The following is a 17,395-nucleotide window of genomic DNA, read 5'->3' as shown; positions in this document are numbered from 1 at the left end:
AGCAGTTATCTGCTGACTGCATGTATTTGCTTGTTTAGACTGAGCGTGTGTCCTCACCTGTATCCGTGGCTCTGTTTGTATATGGCCTCAGGTTTGGCCCGTGTGTGTGTGTGTGTGTGTGTGTGTGTGTGTGTGTGTTTTAGTCCTTTATCTCCCTGTCTGCCCCACCCTGTACTGTAACGTGCTCTCCTATCCTCCTCATTGTTCTGCCTCTCCTGTCTAGGGAGTCTGAAGCAGTAGCTAGCAGGAAGTCTTCGTCACTCTTTAGCGCTGAAGTCAAATCGAACTGTGAGATGCACAAACACAGGAAGTGAGCGCTGCCTTCCTCATGCAGGCCCCAGCTGGGCGTCTGTCACTCTGCGCTCCGGTTTATCAGAAGCAACGTGAGCGCCGTCTTTCCCCGCTGCACGTGTCTCTTTCTGTCTTTGGTCTCCTCCATCTTGCTCAGTTTGTCTCCTTCACTTTCAGTGATACCCACTCTGACTGTGCAGCTGCACTGCCTGCCTGAATACTGGTAATTAGCCTTTGTGCCATACTTTACATTTGCTAATTCAACAGTGAAGTGGCCTCGGGGAAACTGGTGAGACGTCATGCCATGTGCTTGGCCAGGAAATGTACAAAAACTGTTTCCATTAATCATGATTAAAGCATGATTAAAGGGATCAACACACGCTCTCTGTGGCGTTTCACACGAGCCAGGAGATTTGATTAAAAGGCCAGTCAGGCTGCTGCTGTCAGGCCAGAGCTTAATTCAAATACTGACTTTCATTCAATCTCTCCGCATCCATTTCTGCAACGCTGATTTTCAGTTCTTGTTCGTAAATACTGCTGTCACCATACTGACTTCCCACAGGTCCTAAAACCCTTGAAAGTGTTTGTCAAAAATAATATCTGAAACTTCTGAAAGAAATGCAGTGAAAATACTAGTGGTGCACGATAATTATCGGTCCGATATTAGGAATTATGACGTCATCCCGATAAACCCGATAAAAGTATTAATAGCCCCGATAATATACAATATTTTTTTTGGGTAAAAAAAAAGAAAAAAATACTGCGGTGTGGGTGGATTGGGATGAGGGTCGCTTGTTTTTCACTCGGCTCCTCCCGTTTTGCCAGTACTGTGGTATTAGTGGTTTAGGAAGAGGGGAGTTCTTCACAAATCCAGCGCTCCCTAACTCCTGCCTGGCTGTGACGTAAATGGTGTGCGGCAGTGAAGCCAGGACAGTAAACAAACATGTCGTCGGTAGTATGGGACTATTTCAAAGTTTCAGAGTTGGATAGTTCGCTTGCTATTTGTATTAACAAATGCAATGCAGAAGTTCCACGAGGAGGAAAAAAGGCAACGAGCTATAATACTTGCAACCTGATTAGTCACCTGAAACATCGCCATGGCTACGATGGTGTGTTAAAAGCGTACGAAGACGCCTGCGCTGCTAAACTAGCGGCGAATCCAAAGCCAGCTGCAAAGGCACCGGGGCTTTTACCTATCGACGAGGCTTTAGAAAAAGGCAAGAAGTTTGCCAGATTTGTTTGGGAAAATAAATATGGTCACTTTGAAGAGTCAAAACTGTTCTTGGCTTTGTTTTGTTCATAGTAGTAATGCTCATGTCGTTTGCTCACTACTAGTCTTTTTGTTACCACCAGGTGTGCAAAAACTACAGGTACATTTAATATATATATATATATATATATATATTATATTATTATCGGTATCGGTCTTGAGAAGCAGGAAGTTATCGGTATCGGTTTCAAAAACCAATATCGTGCATCCCTAGAAAATACATCTACTACTAAAACCTCTATAAAGACCAAATCTTGTTATAAACCTCAACTCTGTAATCCTGAAACAGAAATCTTTATTGATTCGGCCACAATTTCACAGTGAATAAAACAATCTATATAATGTCACGATATTGTGATGTTGTGTGTTTCCAAGGAAGATAGCCTATGTTTTGATGAAGCTAATGGGGACATTGATTTGGGAAATTAGATGAAGATGACCATGAAAGTTATTCAAATGTCCTTGAATCTTATGACACCCTGTAATAGTTTGACAGGCTGTTTGTTTCATCTCGTGGCTGGTAATATTACCACCAGTAGGTAGTAAACAAGCCACAGCTCAGGACTTGTTTATCTAAAATGCATGCCGTTATCAGTGTTGCAACTCTAGCTTGACTGCAGGAAGAATGAATAGGGTGCTGTAAGCAGAATATGGGTGTAGCATATTTTTCATCACAAGAGGGCAGCACATGTCCAGTTCACATGACTTTTGAGTGGACGGGGAAGTGCTGCTGGGAAAAAGAATACCTGTCAGCAGTTACAGTAGGTAACTTTGTTTGGTCAATCATATTGATTTTAGCCGGCCTCATAAATGCACTATTTTCCAGGAGAGGGTAGAGCATGCGTAGCTCTGTGTGTTGTTGATGAGACGGGGAACCATTGAAAGAAAAAGAGCTATAGCAGACAGTTTGTGGCATGAAGAGAAATGTAGATAAAAGTGTTTTTGAAGAAGAGAAAGCAGGCAGGGGAAGTGAGAGAACCAGAGCAATCCAATGGGCATGAAATCAGATCCTGTTGCATAATCAGCACTCGCAGGCCTACCCAGGGTGCACCGGGGTCTGTCGGCTCTTTCCAGTGCAGTATCACATGACCCTATTGCACTAGCTATACCAGTCCACCACCAGCCACAGGCAGACACACAGATCAATGGTTCTGTTCTTCTCTCTGCGGAGGCACGTATTTAATTTTTCTTTGAGTATTTTATTTATATTTTTAAGTGAAGGATAAATCAGATACTCCAATAATGATTTGTCATTCACTGCAACAGAAGCATTGAATGTGTGTCTCCGCCCCAACCTCTCATCTTACATTTGTTTAAGGTTTCCACCAGGTATTCTTTCTTTCATTGAAGGCAACATTTGCACAACATATCCTATAGGTGTTCCACAAGTCGCCCTAGTGGTTTCCTTACTGCTACATTCCTTCTTTCTCCCTCCATTCATAACATGCCTTCAAAGACATCCACATTTTGCATAGCAGCAGTACCGGACGTCGCCGATGCATCAGCGCCACTTAATCTCTTATCTTTTTCTTTTTTTAATCTTCCATCCTCACCTCCTCCCGCCCATCACGGGTGCAAAGCCTTTATTCGCATGCCAGCAATGCCAGAGTGCATACCAGTCATCAGGAGATCAGTGACGGCTCCTCTCTCTCAGCACGCCTCACTTAGCACAGCAGCCCCAGAGAGCGAAAGGGAGGAGGCTGGTGTGCTCACTTCACAACGGTGCATTAGTTCTGGGTGACAGTAGGTGGCGTCATAGTCCTAACAACCTCGGCAGTTCACAATACCAGTACTCTAACAAAAAGTATCCAGGATAGAGGTGCGGACTGGTGAACATCTCAAACAAATGACTGATGTTCTCTTTGCGTGTTGTTATATTTGATTTTATATGCAAATTAGGCATGAAGAAAAGCAACATTTAGACATAAGTAATGTTTTAAAAGTATTTTGCAGACTACCAGGAATGTAATTAAAGTGAAGACATACTTTTCACTTTTAGGACAAAAAATTATAAAAAAGAAACCTAAATATTTTGAGGTCAAAATAACTCAAGTCATCCTATATAATTCCCACTTTGTTTTATTTTTTTGGAATTTTCAAAGTAATCTCCGTGCAGGTTTCTTTGAATGCATATTTGTGTTACGATTAACTGTGTGCTCTATATAACATTTCAGGAAATGGTGGAACTTGTCACTATATAAATTGTCACTATATAAATAAAATAAGTGCTACTTTTCCTTCAACAAATTAGATGGATTTCCTTTGCTGGCGCTTAGCTTTACATTCCAAAATGCCTGAGTGAGACCGGGTGCATGGGTAAGGTTGCATTTAATTTCTTGAAATTTAGATAGAAACCAAATCTGTCTAGATATAGAAAGATAATACTGATTGGATGCAGAGGCCAGAAACACAAAGACATAATATTTGCCTTTTAGGGGCATCCACGTGACATTTGAGAAAAAGTCAACATCACTGCCATTCTGCCTGTTATGTTACACTTATATGCTACTTTGGCAACAACTGTACTTAGTGATTGTATGGTGTACATTCTTCATTGGTTCATACATTTAAAAAGATGGCAGGAATTCCATGTCATTATCAGGGTTAAAATGGGCAGACAGAGAGGCAGACCCACTGAAGTAACTATAACGGTCAGTTATTAGTTCCCCTCACTATAGACCGGGCTGTATGTGAAAGATGGACCCACAGACAGACTGACGGACCCTGGCGTCGCCCAGCCTGGCCGTATATATAGGCCCTTTCATACTGCACCTCTTGGCATGGCCCCAGCTCACATATACCTCTCATTGAGCTCAGTGTGTGTGTTTATTTGTGTGTGTTGAAACATATTGAGGCTGTGTGGTTGACAGAAACAGTGCATTCATGGTACTTGGCAGCAAAGACCTTATGGTACATTACATTTCGTAATACACACAGCTTGGTATTTTCACAAGATGTTTTGCTTTACAGCTGTGTGTGTGTGTGTGTGTGTGTGTGTGTGTGTGTGTGTGTGTGTGTGTGTGTGTGTGTGTGTGTGTGTGTGTGTGTGTGTGTGTGTGTGTGTGTGTGTGTGTGTGTGTGTGTGTGTGTGTGTGTGTGTGTGTGTGTGTGTGTGTGTGTGTGTGTGTGTGTGTGTGTGTGTGTGTGTGTGTGTGTGTGTGTGTGTGTGTGTGTGTGTGTGTGTGTGTGTGTGTGTGTGTGTGTGTGTGTGTGTGTGTGTGTGTGTGTGTACACTGCGCACTGCGGTCCAGCGTTTGACTGTGCAACGTATTCCTGGAAAGCCTGTGTGGGAGTGGCCAGGGCTATTCCACAGCCAGCCATTAGTGTTTTCTGGAAGCTTCTCTGTCACTTGAAACGAGGCGGAGAATAAAGACAAACATTTTATTTATTATATTCATATTTACACCTTAAGAGTAAAGTTGCAGCTTCCTCATCAGGCGAGAAAGAGAGCATGCTTATTTAACACCATTTGTATGCATGGATACACTTAAGGCCCCCAGCATTCTTGCACAACATGCACCAGGAGGAGGAATGTGGACAGGGATTGGATGGACAGAAGGGAGGAGAGGGGGGTTGCATGGAGAACAGGTTTGAATATAATTAAGGATTGCGAAAGGGGCAAGAAAGCTCAAATTAGCTAAATGAAGGGGGGGCTGAGAAAGGAGCAACAATCAAGGGAAGCTAAGGTGCAGGAAGGAGGAATGGATTGAGCCTGAATAGAAGGAGGCAGGAAGGAGGGCTGTTGTTTTGGAACCGCATCAATAAAGCTCTGGCTAATTGTGCCTCTCTGGTCTGCAGTGTTCTCCCACTTTTCCCCCTCCAAGCTCTCTCTGTCCCTACCGAGTCTTTTCATTTACTGTCAACCATCTTCCTCCTTGAGTCATCGTAGGCCCCGTCTCAGGTCGACTATTTTCATTTCCTCGATCTCGGTCTCACCGGAAGTTGATTTGTCTGCGCCATCTTGAGTACCGTCCCATGGCTCTTATTTCTGCCGGAGGATCGAGGAGCGATAACCGAGGAACCACCAGACCATCCTCAGATGCAATCCTCAGATACTCGCCCCACCCCCTTACTGTGTATCGCTCACTGATTGGACGATGCAGTGCATGCACTGATCTGATGCTTCTTGACATGAGAGCCGTTTCCCAGCGGAGTGAAGAAAACACATGAAACTCACGAGAGTCACTCCTCAGTTTATACCGTGTTTTGTTTCAATTCATGTTTCATTTAGTTACAAATATGTGATATATCTGAACAACAAAGTGGTCAAAAATCATTTTATTCATTTATTGGAAACATTTTCATGATCGCTTTTTTCGTTTTACATTTTCATTTATTGTCATTTCCATTCAGTCAGTCATTAAGTGCTATTACAATGTTAATTTGCTACATATCCACACAAACAAACAAAGTGTGCAATCCAATGAATGTTAATCTAACTGGGTTTTGATAGATAACATATCTCTTTTTTTATTTCTATTGTGCACTCTAATCAATATTAATCCAACTAATGTTCGTTTATACATTTTAAGAATGGCATTTATCTTTTTTGAGAATGAGTTCTTATTTTATTTATTGGAGTCTGCAATAGATGATACAAATGTTTGTGTCAGTAAATGTGTACTAACAGAGGCGGGGGTGTGTGTGGAAATAACGGGGACAGAGCTGCTGTCAGACGATCAGCTATGCGGCGTCATCACAAACGGACGTCGCTTCACGCGACGCTCCGGAGGAAAGGACGTCATATTGCTCTTGCAACTCGTTTCCCTGCTTCTCGTGGTTTCCTTGCGTCTCTCCATGCTTCCCTGGTGGGAGGGACTAGACGCAGGGAAACGACACAAGTGAGGGAAGCAAGGATTTCATTTAACCATCCTGAGTGGCCATCGTATAGCCTCCTCCTCCTCCTCCTCCTCTCCTCCCTCCAGTGGCTGTTGTGTAACTCTGCAGTGACTGAAGGAGCAGCAGCAGTGATGCCATTGATCAGCAGTTCTGGTGCCAGGCTGCTCTCTTTGTAATAAACGATCTTGGAGACGTTGAAACCGACCCTGAGTGCTTTTGCGGGAGTGCAGGATCACACACACAGCCGCACCCCCATGATGTCATCCTGAATCACCCTGAATGCTCTTAAACGTACCACTTGCCTGGCTTCATCATTATCTACTCGAATCCCTCCAGACCTACACAAAGGTTAATGGCACATTATATTTTATTATTGGGAATGGTTGTAATTCTTTGAGCTGGATTTTTTTGCTATTTTCCTTTATTTAATCCCTGTCATAAACACAGATAGGTTTTATACTTTCAAAGCTTTCAGCTAAAAATAGCTGCTTTATTCTTTTTTCTGGCTTCAAGTCACATCCACACAGCTCCATAAAAGTTCTAAAAACGTATTTCAGGCTAAGTACTAAAGCACATTACATGTAGCCATACAAGTCATGGATTTGAAACCAGTTTTGGACTCTTATTGCATTTCTTCCTCCCCACCTCGATGCTTCCTCAATTGGCTGTAAGAAAAGCACATCTGGTCTTTCCATTTTTCAGTCGTTGTGGTCTGGCCCTCAACATATTCCCACTCTCTCTTTCTCCCCATCCATTCGTCTTTTTTTTCTTCTCCAACTCTTACATTTTTTTAATCCATAAAAATCAAAAATGTACAAAACAAGAGCTTCTGACCTGAGCTGTGGCTTGTGTAAACACACACAGTGGTGTTAAGATCCACAGGGGCAACAAGCTCTCTTCACCGGGGGCATGTTTGAGTCGGGAGGTCTCTGGGTGCAGCGTTAAAGATCACACTTCGTCATTGTAAAGTCATTCAAGTGTCACCTCTGTGTCTGCTCAAAGTCACTTTAAATATTTCCTACATTTTTACATTCCTGCAGCTCATTTTATTGTCAGTTCTCATTGTGTTTGCCAGAGAGGATGCTGAAAATGCTGCAAAGTGCCGATATTACTAACCAGCCAGTCTGCCATGTTGGTTAATTGTTACTGGTAGCTTCTCATTGTCCTCACAGCAGCACCTGGTAAGAGGTCAAGAGTTTGTTGGTGCAATAGTGACAGAGATAGAAAGATAGTTTTATCAGTATTGCAAGGCAAATAACCATCTGTACAACTATTTCTTATCTATTGGAATGAAGTGAAGAATACTTTCCTGGAAGCCCTTATTTGTCCCTTTTTTAATCCACTTTTATATAATCCTCTCTACTTTAATCCAGTGGTATGTTTAATGAATGTAAAAGTTGAAGCATGTTTACCAACCTCCTGTATAATGAGCTGTAAAGTGGACTTAGTGTGTCCATTAGAATGACACGGGACTTAAAGGTGCGTCTTTGGGTTTAAATGGCATTAATGGATCCTCAGCCCTATTCCTAGCTTTAAATCCATCTCTCACTGTTCAGGTGGTGACAAGAGCTGTGTTGGTGGAGTCTGGTTTGTGTTCAGCATATGGAGGAATATAAATGTGTGTGTGCGTGTGTGTATATAGTTGCTCAGATAGGAACAAGAGCCTCCTCGAGACGGTGAATGGGGAGAAGGAGGAAGCTGCCTCGCGTCGATAACCATTTAGCTTGTACATTTATCTTTTTTTTCAATGTCGACGTTGTTTTTGTTCGGTTTTATCCCGCCAAACCGAGCCGGAAGAGTGGGTGTAGATGTGGACGTTTTGAAATAAATGGTTCAAGTTTCATTTGGTGTGTTTTTCCTGGAGAAAAAAGCGGTGGTTTACGTCAGCGAGGCAGTGCACACAAAGCCGACCCAGCCTCGACCAGACTCCGTTAATATCACGAGATTTTATTTTTAACATCACTTCGCCACCGATACGAGCTCTTATTGTTTGAATCGAAACGCCGTTAACCCTGCCCCACGGAAACTAAACCGAGGGGGGAAGGAGGAGGAGGAGGTCTGGGAAGAAACGATAGAGAGAGAAAGGCGCTTGAGGAGTGAGAGAGGACTGCGACTCCGTATTGTTCGGTGTGTGTTTGTTCGTCCTGCAGCCGTGCAGAGCTCACAGAGACGCGGCGGGGTGTGTAGCTTTCAGGGTGCGACAAAAAGCTGAAACGCCGTCAATTCTGGATTTCTTCATCCGTTTCCTGTCGTCCAGGATGAGGTTTAAAAGGAACGGGTCCTATACGCTAAATAGGTAAGAGAACTGCTGTAAATGTGCGCGACGGTAACGTGATCATGTGTTATCCATATGGGCAGGAGGGAGGGGTGCACATCTGTGATATGCTCAGCTCATAAATCACTTCACTTTGTCTGTGTTGTTTCCGCACAATGGTGCTCATAGTGACTCTTTTTTAATATCGTACAACTTTTTAAGAATGCCGACTTTTTATTGCCTCCATAATATATCTATATTGAGGTCGTTTGAGGCTGCATCTGATGAAACATCTAAGTGAAATTATATGAAATTGAAAAAAAGACAGTATGGTTGTTCAGTTTTGAAAAATGCACTTGATCATGTCTACTCAAACATTGATGATATAATGTCTATTCCTCTCAAGGGTCCCCTGATTTCAGTTTGCCCACGTGTAGTTCAGTCTGTGAGGCTTGATCAGGAGAAACCTGTCTGTCTTGCTTTAAGGGGGGGGGTTCTAACTCTTTTGTTTCCTCTATTCCATTATGGAAAACGGCAAAAATGATCTCTCCTCTCCCTCCCTTTTTATCTTTCTCTCTTTCCTTCCTCTCTAGAGAAATACTCCCTTCTTGCCTTCCCATCACCTAGCAACTTTATATGTGTGTGTGTGTGAATGATGCTCACTGTGTGTATTCCTCTTACCCCTAACTCACTTTCCCTTGACATGATGCAACGGCCTCTATTCATGTCCTGGCGTTTTTAAACCCGGTCACGAGTTGGGTCTTTCCCCTGCCCAGTGGTTCAGTCTCTCCCTCTCCCCCTCCTCTTTTTGTTATCTCTCCAAGTCACAAGTTTATAAGAAGCATTCTTTCTTTGTTCTGTCTGCCTTCTTGAATTAAGCGGATGTCTTGCTTTTTATTGTTTTGTCTGGATCCTGTGATAAGGGCCAACAGATGGAGGAAGTACACAACACAAGGCGACCCACGAAAGCTTTTCTCATATTGTTGAAAGTGACAGTTAATTTAATGGCAGTTTCACTTCTTACACTTTCCCTGTGGCACTCCTTTTCCCCTTTTCGTTGTTCCAGGGCATATGGCCATCCGCTGCACTTGACACACACACAAAACCCATATCCTGACTCTGACTTTTAGGTACTGAAACACAAAGGAGAACCAATGAGTGCCAAACACCCACTTCATCACACAGCTGAACATGCGGGAACGATGTTATCGGCTGTTATACCCACCCCCCTTCCTCCCCTTTCTGTTTTCACTAAGGAAGTGTGTGCAAGACAAGTGTGTGTTACTATCCCGTGTGTGTGTGCGTGCGTGCAGGTGAGAGGGATGAGGTCATTAAACAGTGAAAAAGGAGGCCTGGTAGCTGCAGCTCCTGGGGAAAGGCTTCTAAGCAGGAGGAGGTGGTGTTGGAGGAGGGATGACGTCATGCGGTGTAAAAGTGCTTTGCCGGGCAGCTGCAGTCCGTCTTTGTCATCTTATATTTGAAAGAGAAGAGAAGATCAGCAGAGGGAGGAGAAGCTGTGTTGTTCAGCAGGGTTAGGTGAACAGATCCTCTCACTCTGGCTTCTGTTAACCCGTGTCACTGTTCAGGAGCTCTTTGATGAGTCGCTGACAGAATAAGAGAAGTGCTTCGCTGCACAGCTACCGTCCTCTGTCTCTGTTGTCTCCGTCTGTTTTGCTGCAGTGATGTGTTTCCTCTTGGGACGCAGCGTTTGACATTGAGCGTCAGCGGCTCCCTCTGTCATGGTCGGCTAATCCTTCGATCTTAGACCTTACTGCAGTCCTTTCTCAAAGTGTGTGTTTTGATGAACATGGAAGCAAGTGAACAGCCAATGGCAAAATAAAGTGATTGCTCTTATGAAGTGACGCAGGGAAGAAAGGGGAGAGATGTAATGAGGCCCAGTGTGTCCTTCACCTTGTGTGGCCAAACCACAACACAAGCACTCTGCAGCGATTGGCTGGCTTCACGTGGGCTTACCTGCGCGCTAGCCCCTCCCCTCCCGTGCCTCTGCATCGTTTGTGTGAATGAACGGTCATGGTAACTGTATACGTGTGCGTCCTGTGCCGCATGCCTGCACACGTGTGCAGTGTTGACTGACAGTGCTGTTATGATTTAGCTGCGTGTCACGTGCACATGCATGAAGGGGCTGTCAACTTGCTGCAATGATTAACTTTCCAGAGACGTCCGACAGGATTTGACTCCGACTCGGATTTAGCCAACCGATCGTGTGTTTGGTCTGTGTGCGCATGGGTGGAGATGGTTAGGATGTATACAGATGGCTGAGATTGCTGCCTCCCTCCTCTCTGTCTCTCGCTCGCTCGCTCTCCCCGCTGCAGTCCACCCTGTGCTGTCCAGCAGTCAGCAGTTTGTTTATGGGACAAGCTAATCTTCCCGCCTTTCAAGTGGGAGCCAGCAAGGGAACGAGAGAGAGAGAGAGAGAGGGAGGGAGGGAGGGAGGGAGAGAGAGAGAGAGAGAGAGAGAGAAAGAGAGAGAAGTGCAAGAGTGTGAAAGTGAGGCAGGCAGTTGCAGTAGTTGGAAAGGAGGGAGAGAAAGAGAAACACGCTCGGAGCAGCGTACCCGGTTTTGTGAATGTGATTTTGTTTTGAAAGTGTATTTCTGCGCGTTTGCTTGCCTCACTTCCGGAGTGGCCCGTCTGCATCCTCCGTCCGTCCGTCCGTCCGTCATGCATGACCTGCGTTAAAGCTAGAGGCCGTTGCTGTCCGATCACACAAGGTGCTATGCCGGAGCTGCTGCACCTGTAGCCAAGTTTGCACGAGAGGAACGGGGGAGGTGACAGGCAGGAAGGGAGCTGTGGGTCGGTCGGAGCCTCCTCACCCCGGCTCTGCTACACCACCGACTCGATGGGGGTTCTAGTGTGCTGCGACTGCTTCTTCTATCGGTACTTATCCAAGTCACTGTTACTCTTATTTTGTTATCCCTTCATGACCTTTCCGTCCCCTTTACTGTTGTTGTTGATTGTTGTCGTTTTTTGTGGCTGTCTGCATTCTTTAACTCACATTGTCAGACCTTGATTAACTTCTCCATCTGACCCCCTCTCCTCTCCCCTCCTCTCCTGCCACATTCAGTCTCTCTGTTATGCTGCTGCGGTTTTGTCGGAGACATTTGAGGACAGTGCTGCTGTAGCAGGCAGAGATTCTGCTGTGGTCAGACACAAGGGGCATCTTTCCTTGTGGGAGGGAGGGAGGGCAGAGGGACAGTGATGGCACATAGTCATCCTGCTGTAGCTGATTTAACAGGGTTATATGTTGCCGGTTTCAGTGTTTGTTAGGAGAGAAGATAAAGAGTGGTTGGAGTGAAATGGCATGCAGCCCAAAGTCAGCGAATCCGTCAGCTTGGCCAACTTTTCCTCTCGTCCTCCTGTGTGCCCCTTTGGTTGTGCTGCACTGTTTGTTTGGACACAGTGTTCCAAAAGGGCAGGGAGCTGCTATTTCATTTTTTCTGTTTTGGTTGTTTGCGCAGCATTGGCTTATCAGAATGTGCTATTTTTTCCTGGCCACTACCAACTGGATTGCCCGTCTCTTTGGTCCTACCTGCAACAACATCATGTTGCAGAGCTGCTTGTTGTGCTCGAGTTCAAGAGGAAGATGATTTAGGTTCGGCTCTCTGTCAGTCGGAGCAGAGAGGATCTGGTTCCCCTTTTGTGTGGCTCTAGGGTTAACCAGCCTTAGCCTGCCTTAACTGCTGTATAAAGCCTAAATATAGCTTTGAGCTCTCTTAGGAGCCTTTTAATGGCGGGGTGAAATTGTAGCTTTAGCACAGACACACACACACACACACACACACACACACACACACAGCAGCACAGCTGGATTACATTAGGCCTTGGTGATACAGAACTCTGTTTACACTTCACTGCTACTCTTAGTATGAATAACAGCCTGCCGCTTGTGTGTGTGTGTGTATGTATGTGTGAGGCTAAACATGTGTTATACTGTAGGCCTCATTGAAGTACACACACAGAAGCCTTGTGAAGGCAGGGGCTTTTGCCAAGAGCACTTAGGTGATTTTCTCCCCCAGTCATGACCAAGACAGGGTGGGACCTGGACAGCGCACTAATGTCTCATGGGCTCATTAAGCCAAAATGGGCCGTCACGTCTATTTTTAGCATTTCCTCTCCCTTGGTGTCTCCGACAGCCAATCAGGCGGCTTGGCGATGATGCTGTATGGCTTGATTGATGTGTGTTTTTGGAGGCACACCCATCCAAGCAGGTCCTCGTTGACCTCCGCCCGGGTGTTTCAGCTTCCAGCAGTAGCATTGTGTGGAGCAGAGACTGCTGCCAGCACTCCATCCAACAGCGTCAACTCTAATGTTGATCATGCTGTTCAGAATGGAGCGGATAAACGGTCTGTCATCGTATGACGTACAATTAAATAAGTTGTGTGGCCTCCCTTTCTCAGCCGTTGCCATTTTTGCATGTAAAGTTGTACAGCAGCAACGTGTTAATGTTTATTACTAGGTGATTTCAGTCATTTTGAGAGACAAGCATTTCTGTCTAAAATTGCATAGGTATGGAGAGGATGGAATCTCTGTAATTTACTATAGTATAGTTGAATGATGTGTGCCTATACTCTTATAAACAAAGATGTCATGAAGCATTTTCTAATCACAGGCATGTAAACGCACCATATGAAATAATTCAGCATTCATTTGAAGCTAATTTGCATTTCATATTTTTGCTAATATGCCATGTTCTTCCAAGTTTTCTATAAAAAAGTAATTCTGTCAAATAAATGAAGTCCACTCAAAAGTCTTTTCTAACAAAGGCCTCCTCCAACACAACAGTGCTGAGGCTCAAGTTCTCATTCAGCTTTAATCAATTTGATGCCTTTTTTCCCTGTTTCCAACCCCAGTCATTTCTCCATACGGAATTTTATCATGACACAGAAAATCCGATTTCCCTCTTTGTTACGACGGGGATAAACGTTTCTGTATGATATTGCTGTTAACATGTTGCACTTAGACTTGGAGACTCCATCACAGTACAAAGGGTGGTGTGTTTGCTGTCAGTGGATCAGTTGGTTTTATAATGTGTGGTGTGGAACAATAGTTCTGAGTGTGCCATCATACTGTGTGTGTTGTATTAGCAGAGTGGGCCTTACTGTTTTCCATGTGTCTCTCATTAGGCTATCTTTGGCAGGCCTGGTTTCTCCACAGAGCTGTGGCAAGCAGCTCAACAAGGACGCCATTCTCCACCAACAAACCCCACACTGCCCCCCCTCAGCCCGGCAGACTCCCCTCCTTGTGAGACTGCCCCGTCACTCAGATGGGACTCAATAGAATCGAAGTCTTTGGGGAAAGTTGGGTTGAATCAAAACCTATTAAAAGCCTTGCCTGGAGGAATTGGATGGCGATATGAGCTGTGGCTGTTGCACTGTATAAGCTGCTTTGTCATTTTGGTTAGACTTTTAAGTGAACAGCAAGATGCAGCCTTTAATTTGAAATAGATTTCATAGAAGAAAACTCTAAGAAAAATATTCTAAACTTATCGGTTATTGTTTCTATAACCCCAACTCTCCTACTTATTTGTATCATACAGTACTCCACTCCACTCGTACTAGACCTAAACCAGAGGGGCACTTGCAAAGAGACCCGTCAAGGCCCAATGCCTTATTTTGCAATGTGAAGGATAGTTAATTAATGTGTGTATCCGCCCTGTGATTCAGATCCACTTCAAGATGTAGTGGCTTCTTCCTTGGCTCATACTACGCTCTTCCACCAAGTTTCATGAAGGCAGGATGGTAGTTTTTAAGTAATCCTACTGACAAACAAACAAAACAAACCAACTCAAAACCTCCTTGGTCAAGGTAATAAATATGCAGTCCACAATCAACTAGTAGAAAAGCCCTATAACTCAACATGAAGAAAATGGCTGCTCCAAGATGAGCACAGGTTAGAACATGTCCATCTTTCCTTACCCAGATTTCTGGCTTGAATTACTTTTTTAACTTCTTTAATCACAAAGAAGAACTGGTCAACCCTGCCCATGTGCCATTTAGTGTACTCCCTCCTCTAGAGGGCACATAGAATATAAGCAGCCTGTCAGTCTATACTGAACTGATTGTCCTGCTCTATTGTCACCTGCCCTCGAGTCACTGCAGAGAGCAGACCTCACACATAGGGCCAGTCACATAACACTGACACTGTGAATGTGTTTTAGGAGCAGCCTCGTCCTGCTGGCTCAGGATATGAAGGAAGCGATGGCCTTGCACTAACCTCACCTCCGCATTTAGATCCTCCCCGTCAGCACTTGCTTTAATGCTCACGCTTAAATAAAAAAAACACAGGACGTCTTTGCATCTTTGCTATTGAAACAACCATAATTAGGTTGACATGTTCAGAAAGAAAAGCTAGCCATAGCACACTCGGACGCAATTCCTGATTAGAACACTAATCAGTGCTGAGCAGACAAATATGAAGTGCAGCGCAGTAAAGTGAACATTGTGTGTGTGACGCGGCAGGTGCCCTGTAAGCATGGACAACAACAGCTGCTTGGTGGCCATCTTGGCATCTGGATAATGGATTAGTTGTGTCTGGCTCTGTTTGTAGGTTGGTTAGGTGGCAGGGAAAATGTTAGACAGAATTGAGTATACATTTTTAAAATGTGTCGAAAGGTGGCAGAGAAATTATTCGTAGCAGTTGTTGCTGCAGACCATGGCTTCTCCGTGCTGCCTCTGGGAACAAGAGGACCATTTTAAAGGGAGACGGGAAGTGCCTGGGCGCCTCACTTCCTGTTTGTCAAAGTTTGTCCCAGGCGAGAGTGAGAGGGAAGGGGGGGGGGGGGGATGGTGCAGCCGAATTGAACAGAGAAGGTGGTGGAGACTGGAGAGTAGGCCTTCCTTATTCGTTGCCCTTCTCGGCTGTGTGTAGTCCGAGAAGTTTATATATGTGTGTGTCACACACATATATAAACTTGCCTGCATCGTTGTGTAACTGCCTCTGTGCTGCAGTGCCTTTGGCAGCCATGCCCCCTCATTTGTTTCAATTATCTACCATCTGACGTCGTGCTGCAACCAAGGAAAGACCGGAGCGAAAGACAAGGAAAATTGCCTCCAGAAATTCAACTGTATTTTGAACAGATTGTCTCATTTCACACCTTAAAAGCACATCTCGTTGTTCACGTTCAGATTCACACACATTGAGCTCCTTTCGTGAGACTATATGTAATCAGAGTAGCTGTAGGGGAGAGGCTGCTCCGGAGTGAGAAGGGAAGCTGCAGATTGCTGACCACGGCATGTTCTGAGGTGACGCTAGTACCATTTGTAAATAAAAAACCTTGACCTTATGTTCACTTGCAGAACAGGCCTGCCAGTACACAAGGAATAACCTCACATGCCCTTTATGTATCAATGGAGCCGCTCAGATTTCTGCCTGTGTCTTTTTTTAAACTGTTTTTGATTTGTCTATGTGTCGTAGACAGATGTGCACACTGTTTTTGAAACACCTCTCATCCCCCCTTTGGGATGATGTCACTATGATGTCACTGCATAGACTAATCTTCCCACATGGGAGCTAGTTAGTCTCGTAAGCCAATCAGAGGCTTGTTAACACCCGACTCCCAATGATGCGGACACACACACTAAACCTCATAGAACCACTGACCTCATCTGCCCACACAAAGGGTCAGATTAGATCGTTCCTGCTCATCATTTACCAAAGGAAGTGATCCAGCTCCGAAGGGCAGAGACACATGTGGCCGTCAGTGCTCATTAATGAACTGACGTAAGCAGGGAGGCACACACACATCCCTGCTCCCACTGCTCCAAGGACATATTGATTTGACCTCTCTTGTGTCTCCTTTCTGTCCGCCTCGCTCTCATGTTCCCATTCACCGGCTCCGACAGCAGCTGCCTCCGCCCACTTCCTTCCCTCGCTCATTGATGCACCATCTGTACACGGCAGGCATGCTTTTTGTTCGGTGCCATGTGTGATTGAGGATGTTGCCATGCCCGTCTCTGACAAAGGCGCCGTGCAAAGCTGTGGTTCCACTGTCATCTCAGCAATGCCCTCAAGCTTTGTCTGGAATTGCCATAACATTGGCTGCCTCTTCTCGTTGTCTCTAAGGCCTTCCCTGGGCCGGCCCCTTCCTCTTTTCTGTCGTGGCCCGACTCAGAGACACATGATGCAGTCGCTGCGTCTTACCTAAAACACCCTCTGACAAACCCACACACACACACACTGTGTTTTTCCTCCTGATTGGCCTCTGGGGACTGTTGCTGATATATCCCAGCATGCTCTCCTGCTGTGGCTGATTACAGGAAAACAGGTCTTTGGCTGGAACGCATGTATTGTGAAGAAAAGTGGCATGTGTTGTTTTGCTCTGTGTGATGGAAACCGCTGTGGGCTAACCATCAGGTCCTGGTGTTGTTGAGCTGCTGTTGTTTGGAACCAGTGTTGTTGTTGTTACGGGTCCATGGGAGGTGCTGGTAGTGAAGTGTCCTCCTCTGAGAGATCAGACTTCCTCTCAGAGGAGGTGTTGCTTCGTGCCACACAGCCACGTTACCGTAGGTAAACCCATAAGCTGGTTAGAGGCTGACATGCACACAGAGGCGTGCTCACCAGAGCTTCCTACAGGGGGCGCTGACTGGCTCATATTTTCCACCAGCTTGATTTTTGGTTTGTTAATCAGTCGCATGCTTGTCTTCACCTCTTTGCCCAATCCACTTCCTACGCCTTCACCCACTCGGTGTTCATCAGACTCACACAATGGACCAGAGTTTCGTC

General features: G+C 45.2%; 1 protein-coding gene across 3 annotated transcripts in view; it reads left to right on the top strand.

The window, feature by feature from the left end:
- The window catches only part of mob2a (MOB kinase activator 2a), a 62,671-nt gene that overhangs the window by 18,739 nt on the left and 26,537 nt on the right, over nucleotides 1-17,395 (top strand). Inside the window, exon 1 of one of the 3 annotated variants that reach the window (XM_034085093.2) lies at nucleotides 8,097-8,696. The exons of 1 other annotated variant lie outside the window; for it this stretch is intronic. In XM_034085093.2, the coding sequence (XP_033940984.1) occupies nucleotides 8,659-8,696 (38 nt within the window). In that variant the 5' untranslated portion in view covers nucleotides 8,097-8,658. Of the gene's footprint in view, nucleotides 1-8,096; nucleotides 8,697-11,134; nucleotides 11,552-17,395 lie in introns of those variants that run through there. One more of the 3 variants, XM_034085094.2, reaches the window with a different exon arrangement.

The sequence above is a fragment of the Pseudochaenichthys georgianus genome, chromosome 6 (genome assembly GCF_902827115.2).
Source record: "Pseudochaenichthys georgianus chromosome 6, fPseGeo1.2, whole genome shotgun sequence".
Taxonomy (NCBI): Eukaryota; Metazoa; Chordata; class Actinopteri; order Perciformes; family Channichthyidae; genus Pseudochaenichthys; species Pseudochaenichthys georgianus.
Note: the sequence above shows the minus strand (reverse complement) of the source record. Positions and strands in the feature narration are given on the sequence as shown.